This window comes from Oryzias latipes, chromosome 9, assembly GCF_053564925.1.
Source record: "Oryzias latipes strain Hd-rR chromosome 9, Olatipes_Hd-rR_3.1".
Classification (NCBI taxonomy): domain Eukaryota; kingdom Metazoa; phylum Chordata; class Actinopteri; order Beloniformes; family Adrianichthyidae; genus Oryzias; species Oryzias latipes.
In genome coordinates, this window is record NC_136245.1 from 16437832 (window position 1) to 16447081 (window position 9250).

At 37.0% G+C, this 9250-nt stretch overlaps 1 protein-coding gene across 1 annotated transcript; it reads right to left on the reverse strand.

The window, feature by feature from the left end:
* Positions 1-622: 622 nt before the first annotated feature.
* tmc1 (transmembrane channel-like 1) lies at positions 623-8506 on the reverse strand. The gene is made up of 18 exons (XM_020706067.3): positions 8007-8506; positions 7742-7930; positions 7545-7635; positions 7386-7467; positions 7095-7201; positions 6888-6986; positions 6621-6763; positions 6399-6543; positions 6127-6321; positions 4891-5070; positions 4657-4809; positions 3885-4013; positions 3716-3783; positions 3356-3595; positions 3156-3281; positions 2960-3038; positions 2008-2143; positions 623-1090 (listed from the first exon to the last, which is right to left on the reverse strand). The coding sequence occupies exons 1-18, from the start codon at positions 8465-8467 to the stop codon at positions 948-950; spliced, it is 2766 nt and encodes a 921-aa protein (XP_020561726.3). The 5' UTR covers positions 8468-8506; the 3' UTR covers positions 623-947.
* Positions 8507-9250: the final 744 nt, after the last annotated feature.

Here is a 9250-nt window from a genome sequence, read left to right on the forward strand (position 1 = left end):
TGGCTTTGGGTTGTGAGGGGCTGTGAGCTAGCTGGAAAGAGTGTTGGCAAAGGATTGATGGGAAATGAAGACAGGCTTACTCCCTGCCAACAGTCCTGCCCACAACTCAAAGACAAAATTATAATAAACTCTTCCCGTTCTCCAGAAACAATGTCCTAGAACACAATTTTTTTAAATTCAAACATTCAGTGAGAAATATGTGCCACTGAGAGCATAACTCCATGCCATCAAAACTTTGATGGAGTATCTCTTAGCATAATTTTTCAATGAACCACTTACTTGTTATAGTTTTAGCATAAGCATAAAACAATTAAAATCCTCTTTATGTTTTTTAAACATTCCCAAAATCAAAAAGGGCAAACCATTTTACATTGGTAACATCCTGACAATGCGCTTATGATTAAATATCTCAGAGCAGATAGAGAATTGTCTGCTTAATTAGGTCCGTCAATAATGGATTGCTTGATAGGATCTTTCATGCCCAACAGCCCACAGTACAGTCACACACAGAGACACATGATACGTTCAAAGATTTTCATCAGAGTAGCAGACATGTCAGCTACATAATGAGAATTTAAATGAGTGTTTTGTAATGATCAAACTTCATTAATTATAAAAGACATTCTGTTTGGAGCTCCTCTTTATTTATAAAAATGAAACAGTCAATAACTTAGTTTTTGATAAACGATTTGATACTTTCTTGTGGACAAAATTAACAGCAGACTATCATCTTAGTGTAGATCATCAGTCTTGGTGTAATTAAAGATGTTTATGATTTTAATTTTTTTGATTAAAAGATGCTTATGCAATTTGTTTTTTAAATTTTCAAAAAACATCATTTTCAAAATAGAAAAGAGTACTCAAATGTGTATCATGCTCATTGCTTTCATTTTGTCTAAACATGAGTCGCTCTGTAAAGTATTTTTCTCCGCGTTCCTTTGCATTCATTAGTGTCTCTGTAGGCTTGGTGCCCGACGGATCATGGCTTCACTTTGCAGAGGGAAATTGGGCAGGTATCCCGGGGTCCTGTGGCTCATGTGGTTGCTGGGTCTAGGGACTCTGGTTGCTTGTTCCATCTCTCTGTCTCTGGCTGAAGGGAAAAGGTTGCATGTTTTTATTGTAATAAAACTTCCTACAAAGTTGTCTGTAAAAATGAATGTTTATATAAATTTGGGTGGATTTATTAGTTTTCCTAGATTTCGTTTTACTTGTACTTGAGGATAACTGAAATTAGAAACTAAAAAGATTGAGCTAATATTCTTAAAGACCCACGCTAATGAAAATTGGATTTTTGGTCTTTTTAATATGTGCTTGTAGCCTTTTTCTTATAACGAAGGGCATATATTTTAAAAACCTAAGATTAAAACTGAATTTCTTTACACAAATCGTGATGAACCGGGGGCAGATTTAAAAAAAACGCTGTGTGAATAAGCTCTCAGTTGTTACGCAGTAACTGAAATAGGCGAGCCAAAGCCTCCCTGCTCTGCTTCATTCTGATGCATCTACTTGCAGAAAAATAGCCTACAATAACGTCTTGCTTTTCCTCTTCTGAGCTGGCATCTGGCTCTAAGCTGTAACGCTGGATCGCTCCGATATTGCACGATTTTTGTTTGAGATTGCTAATGTTAGCTTGGGGTTGTGAGGGGCTGTAAGGTAGCGGGAGAGAGTGTAAACAAAGGAATGATGGGAAATTAGCAGAGGCTTATTTCCACTCCAACGATCTTGCCCAAAACAGTTTCTAATGTCCTGCTGCCCTGCAGAAACTTTTTCCTAGAAAACGATCCTAGTTTTATTTTACCTGAAAACAGCTAAATCAAAATGAAAAGACCACTGGGAACGATTTTTTTTTACTTCGTTAACATATGTTTTTTGAAACCAAATAAAACTTTTACGTTTTTTTACTGAAAAATGTCACTCTTTCTTTCCTCCACATGCAATATGTTTTGATTATTAAACATGAATGGCTTTCATTTTCTATCTGTCTTGACTTGGGTAATAAGATCTCACCCTCCTGACCTTGGAATGAAGCATTGTTGTTCCTCTGATGGCCTGCAGACTCTAATGCAACTTTTCTTGCCTCCTCCAGATCCATTAATGCTTTTTGTGCGGCCTTCTTGTTTTTCTTCTTGTTTTCCTCATTTTGCTTTGAGAAAAACACACATCATTATCCTCTGCTGCTCTCTGCTGGAGCAATCACACATGCGCAAATGCTGTGAGTCTATGTTTGCTGTTCTGACTTCAAGAGGTCAATAATGATGCTCTCTCAAAAAGTAAGGCCAAAAATGGTTTTCAATTTTTTTTTTTTTTTTTTAATAACATGGGAGTAAGTGGAACAAAATGTAAGTATTTGAAAACTAAATTTTAGGCCTACAAAAATTATTTTTATGATCATTTTCACAGACAATATTTGATAACACGGATTAAAGCACCAGAATTTGAATATTTACTGAGGGTCAAAATTAAATGTGGGCTGAACACATCTGTATTCTTTAATTTGTTGATAGTATATTTGAATAATTTATACACATGAAGAGTGTTCTATCCATGTCTATAATAAAAATATTCCCTGTAGGACAAATATGTTCTTGTGTGTATCGTATATGCTGTAACCTGCTGTTGGATGAATGAGGAAATTTTCAGTTCTAGCAATTGTAAATCGTGGTCGGCGGTCATAGAAGGGTTGGGCAGTTTTTTGCTAGGTCTGGCGGTTTTCAGATGACTTTTGGGCTGGAAAACTGTGACACTATCTGGCAACACTGGTTGGAACCATCATAATGCAAACCACTAATTGAGAGAAAAATAATACATTTACATGACATACATGTCCTATTGCAATATTAATAAATTCCTAAACAATTCTTTATCAACACAGAATAATCCCTCACTGCCTTCACTGCCCTCACCGCCAATTGTTGACTGTGGTTGGTAAAAGCAAAATAATTTTCATTATTTGGATTACCATTTGAAGTTTTTTCTTCAGTTCCACATTTGCCTCTTTGTAGCTCTTAGATGTGGATTGCAGGTAATATATGGCCAATCTGGGATATAAATTGGCATATTAGTAAAGACAGAATCCCTAAAACTCAAATTCTTCTATATATAAAACACTAAAAATCATTTAAGAAAGTGAGTCTTAAAGTATTCTGCTGACTCACACCATCAGTAATATGAAGGGCAGCACCAGCCCAGGGTTGGAAGCATAGCTGAATACTTTACTAAACCAGGCTGGAAAGTCAGACTCCAGCGTCTCACGGATCACATCAAACATCCGGTTCTTGCCGCTTGTGAGAAGACAAACATCATAGAAACACAGCGTATAATCTCTAACGTACAATAAAACAAGAAAGTCTCATACCTGAAGGGTCCACAGTCAAAGGAAGGGGGGATAGTGACAATGGTGTAGATAGCAGGCAGAGTGGACAGGAAGAGAATGACCAGCAGCATGGCCATGTAGAAATTATTAGAGCCTGAAGCTTTGAAGACTCGCTCCTGTGGCACATTGCAGCACATCACAGCCCAGCACTGCAGGTACATGGACACATGTAGCCGCAGGACGTTTAAGGCAGGCAGGCAAGGAGCGTAGAAGGCTCCCATCCTGGAAGCAAATAAAATACTTTGTCATCATTGTATAGGAGATTTATCCACACTAGGTCAGTTAGTACAGGATCCAGCTTGAAGTAAGAATAACTGATTTAGGCATAAAATTTACTCTTGCCATATCATTCCTTGATTGAAGATGAGGCCCAGGACATTTCCGCTGACATCAAACTCAGAGTAAGATGGCTTAAAAGACAACATTAACACCAATTTTATTATAGTCCTTATTTCAAATAAATTCAAATAAAGGATTACACATGTTAACATGAATGGAGGAAAAGACATACAAATCCAGCTTCAAGGTCCCAGCACCAGCAGTGGTTTAGAAAACGAACAAGAACGGCCCGTAAGAAATCACCAATCAGCAGCGTGATATAAGTTGTCATGGTATCAGAGATGATCAGTCGAACAAACTCCTGCAAAAATAAACCAACTAAGTATTATCCAAAAAGCATCTAAACATGTTATTTCTCCAACATTAAGTAAATATGGAGTGGTGTGATTTAAACAAAATGCTCATTATGCTCAATTGATCAAATATGGGCTTTAAACCCAGCTGTTTTTAAAGCTAACACAGAGACTGATTTATTTCCCCCCCAGTATTCCTCATAATTGTCTTTAAAACTTTTTATTGTTTGTTTGGTTGGTTTTCAAAATTACAAAAATAGAATAGAATAGAATAAAACTTAATTGATCCCACTAAGGGGAAATAATCTAAAAAAAAAAACAGTACAACATGCAATGCTTTTTTTGTGCTTTTTTTAACTTAATTAATAAAGCCATTGGTACCCATATTTCCCTGTCTAATAACAATAAACAAGAAGAAAAAAATACAACAGACAGCGAACACCAACAAACATGGATTCCTTAGTTTAAACACAAAATACAACTATAAAATACAATTACCCAGTTAGCTGATAATCTGCAAGAAGCCGTATAAAAACTTTTAAGGAACAGGGAACCACTCATTTGTTTCCAATAGTTTTACAGGCTTTTACAGTCAGTTACATCAGTGAGGTACATTATTTTTTCTTTCTTTACACACACATGTGCGCTGACCTGGCCTACCATGGTCTCCCAGCAGGGCCCTCGGGGCACATCAGCAGGGTGGATGGTGATGGGGGAAGCGGTGAAGTTTTCTGATACAGTGCCATTATAAAGACTTGCTTCCCACATGGTTATGTTAAACTTAACTATCTTTTCCTCCTCCCTCTAGTAAAAAAAAAACACATATGTATAATCAATCCTGAAACGATATTGATTCATCAAAAAAAAAAATGTAAACAGTCATACTTTAACATTAATCTCATCCATGAGTGCAATAATAAAGGTGTAAAGGTTTCCCAAAAAGAGAGCGAAGATGCGACCCAGCTGCCACTGCAGGGCAACACGTGGGTGGTAATTCTCCAGGGTGCTGATAACGTCAAAAAGCATGGGGCAGAACATCCCTAGTAATGACATGACCATGTTTACCTGAGTGGAGGAAACACAACAAGTTCAAGAGAAACAAATTAGCATTTAGTTATGTTTGTGTGCGGAATAGCATTCTATGTTTCACTTATTTGAGTGAAAGAAAACGTGATTTGTTTTATCACAGTCAGTGTTTAGAAAGATAATTAACAGAAACAAACAAAAATTCCACTTTTTAGAGTTTATATTTCTCCTTGGAAACATTTATTTAAAACTATTCAGAGCACTAAAAGTGGAAATGTTCTTAAAGTGAAACAATTGTACATTGCAGCTATTGAAATCTGAATTTTGGTTTATTTATCAGAGATCAATCAATATGACAGAGAGGTTTTTTGGTTTCCAAGATGCTCCCCTGGATTCTCTTCAAACTTTAGTATTTTGACCGATCTTTTCTGTTCAATCACTGCTGATATCCAAAAAAAGAAAGAAAAAACATTATGACACCCTAAATGTGGACTAGAGCAAAATCTCTTTAAAAAATAATTTTCTGACATTCCAATATAGAATTGCTTTTCACCTTTTTACTTCCCCTTATTTGAGGAATCACGGCTGCAATGTAATGATTGTATCCAGATGTTTGTTACACTAACGACCTTCAAGTTGCAGATAAACTTTTTATTTGTCAACAACCTGCTCACTACCAACTGAGTTAGGTGCCTTACTACACCACAAGTAAGGATATAAAAATGCACTTCTTGAAATGTGCATTGGTTTGAATTTCACATTTGGTTGGCACACACATCTTCAACTCTGTATTTTATTTTGTCTTCACATCGAATTTTGGATTCTGTTCTAATTGCATAATGTTGTACATGCTACAAAATGTAAGATTTTTTTTACAAAGTTTTCTTAAAGTTGACCCATATTTCTTTGTATTTAACTACTTATTACCAGTTATAGTGCTTATACCAACTTTCCATGTTGGGTAACTAACAGCAGATTATAAAAGAGGATACTTCTGTGTGTTTGCAGAAATTGTGCTTTTAAAAGTGCCCATGAGATATAAAAAGAAAATTCATTTCCAATAGTTAGTATTTTAATTGTGCACTCTGTTTGCACCTCATTTCTTTCCCACCAGGTGTGATTTTCAAAACCATCCAGGGCAAACTTTTGAGAGCGTCGCACAACAAAGTAAATAAGATATCCGCTTCCTGCCAAGCAGCACAAAACCAGAAAGTTTGCCAGCACTCGCAGGAAACGAGTCAGATGGATGTTGTCGTCCTTCCGACTTTCTTGCTCCTCTAATATCGCCTCCTGCAGACATTGCACAGAAGAGTTTCTGTAAATGGGGACTCTGCTGAACAAGGAAACCACCATTCAGGAGCACTGACCTTGAAGCAAGTGGTGATGGAGGCAAACTTATTGTCTGCCGTTTCAGGGTTCCCTATCAGATAATCCCAACTGGTAAACATCTTCCAGCTGAAGTTGAAACTGTTGTCATCGCCAACTCCTGACTCATTTGCATTGCGAGCCATCCTTTATTAAGCCCAAATGCAACAACACTAAGCAATGTAAAAATGCAGCACTTGCATTCTGATAAAAGCAACACTCACGTTCTTATAACAACCATGTAGCTGTAAGCCACTGTTCCCACACCAACTAAGAAATAAGACAAAGGCATACGGAACTTGAGCCAACCAATGGCACGCTGGTTGCTGTAGAAACCATAGAAGAGGACAGAATATTGGGCATAACCCTGTAGAGACAGTTGGAGGGACAGTCTCAGAATTTTGCGTAACAAACCCTTAAGAAGGAGAATGATTTGAAACAAAAAATAATAATACTGCCATTAAAATGTGATGGTTTGGTTTACAACTGACCCCAAAGTCCCAAAGGACGGCAAAGTCCATAGCAGATGCCTCTTCAGCTCTGGGTACAGTCTTTCTTGGGATGCTCCCGTAAGGTCGCCCCATTAAGGCCTTTCAAAGAATATTGCAGCACAAAACTGATGTTAAAAAATTAACAATTTTTACATTAATTAGAAGGACAAAAAACAACTTATGAAGCAAAGTCAGATAGTTGAATACCTCCGGAACCATGACCAATCCAAAGGTCAGACCAAATAAGATCATGTTGATGCCATACATCCACCTTAAGAAGATGAAGTATGAGGCAACTGAGGAGCCAAAATGACCTGAGCAGCACAAGGAATCAATATAAAAATCCAAGCGTCAAAGTAAAGCATGCACAAAAAATTCCTGTTATTGATCACAGCATACAGTGGGAATATATACATCTGGCAAAGTTAGGAAACATTTGGATGTTAAAGAAATCCAAAGTAATTATGTTTCGAAAGAAAACTCTTTTTAAAAACCTACTCTCTATCTCTTTGATTTTCATTTCCCATGGAATGCAGGCAGTTTTGAAGTTTTCAAAATCTCGTTGGAACTTCATCCACTTCTAAATATTTAATTAGAAAATTATATGTCAGTCCAATATTACAGGATGTAGCATAAGTAAAGTCCATTTCCACTCGCCTTGGTCATCATGACTTTGTATGCGTAGAGTTTCCTGCCTTTTCCTTTCCCCAGAGCTCCCTCGTATTTCTCCAGAAACTGCTGAGACTCCCTGCAAGAATGTGTCTGTGAGTAAATATTTCTGAACTTTCTTTCTGGACCATCTGGACAATTTTTTTTTTTTGGGGGGGGGGGGGGGGGGTAATAAATAAAAGTACCGCAAAGTAACAAGCTTCTTCTTCATTGGCCAGGGCTTTCCTCTCAAACTTTGAATCAGCTTTTTCTTTTCATCCACTGCCTCCTTCAGTTTCTCCAGCTCATCTGGGGACAGACTCTCGGGCTTTACCTCCTTGTCCTCACTGTTTTCTTTATCTTCTGAGTCTTGTTCACTAGTCTTGTGTTCTGAGCTGAGGTGTAATGAAGCTGGGATGTTCATGATGTGTCACATCTTCAGCTGAATGAGTCACACTTGCCAAACCTTACCTTGTTTCGAAAACCTTCTTGCGCTTTTTTTTTCTCTCTTCCCGTGTTTTATCTCTCGTCCCGTGCTTCACAGTGGCTGTCTCTTTTTTGGCACTTTCAACTCTCTTTTTCCCTTTTTCAGTTCTTTCTCCTGCCTCTCCAGCTTTCTCTGACATTCTTCTTTTTTCATTTTTAATATTCTTTTTCACTTTTGCAGTTTTTCCACTTTTCACCTGAGCACCAGCCCCCTCCTCCTGCTCTCTTTTCTTTGCTTCCTGATCATTTTTTACTCTTCCTCTCCTTCCCTTCTCTCTTTTTACAAGTCTTTCCTCAAACTCCTCATTTTCTCTATCAGCTCTGGATCTTTCCCTTCTCTTTGCATTCGCCCTCTTCCTCCTGTCTTTGCTTCCATCTCTTCTTTTCTCACGGTGTCTTTTCTCCTTGTTCCCCCCTTCAAACTGCTCATCACCTATGAAAGACATGCTTTCATTCAGGAAAAGGTGTGAACAAACAAATAAGGAATATTTTTTTAATAAAATAATTTATATTCTTATATTCTATAGAAATTGCATTTTTTTCTCTTACAGTGTTGCAAAATGTGTGCAATAACCAGTAATAAACAATGAATCTTAGTTGACTGTAAACAATATGATCAAGTTGAATTTTTATGCAACATAAGTTCCCACTTACCTTCAAACTCCAAGGCAATGTCAGCTGTGGATAGAAAGAAAGTTGCTGTAAAGAAAACAAACAAAACAAAAGACAAAACTGAGAATAAACTGTTATATGCAGTCAGAACAGAATCCAAACTTTTAGTTCCTTGTTGTGTTGTTCCTGTGATACATCTTTTTTTAACAATAAAAATTCAATTTCGATTAATGAATAATTTAAAATAGTTGATCTTATCAAATTTTTTCTGGTCATGCCAACTGAGATTAGGAAATGCCTTTGAAATGCTGAACTAGAAATATTTTAGTCAAAAGTGTAACACTTTAAAATATTACATGCATCAAACTAAAGTTTTTCAATCTGCATTCCGAGTTATGGTGATGGCTTCCTTGTCTTCCAAAAGGATGCCAGATCAACCAAGAAACAAACTTTCTGGTGTTTCAAGATTCTCTGAGATGTCAAAACCAGTAGGGCAGAACGCAACATTAATTATTAAGCATGACAAAATCATGAACAAATGGGTAACAGCGGGTTACCAGGCAAAAGACACTTGTTGATAATTGACCTTTGAAAAAGGGATGTCTTTTTCTGATTGT

Bases quoted from the DNA above. Each gene is read 5' to 3' on its own strand.
- tmc1 (XM_020706067.3), bottom strand. From the start codon at position 8,467: ATGTCTTTCATAGGTGATGAGCAGTTTGAAGGGGGGAACAAGGAGAAA. The intron at 4,014-4,656 runs GTCAGCGCACAT...TTATTTTTGCAG, and splicing joins GGGAGACCATGGTAGGCCAG to GAGTTTGTTCGACTGATCAT. The intron at 3,282-3,355 runs GTATGAGACTTT...TCTTCTCACAAG, and splicing joins TTTGACTGTGGACCCTTCAG to CGGCAAGAACCGGATGTTTG.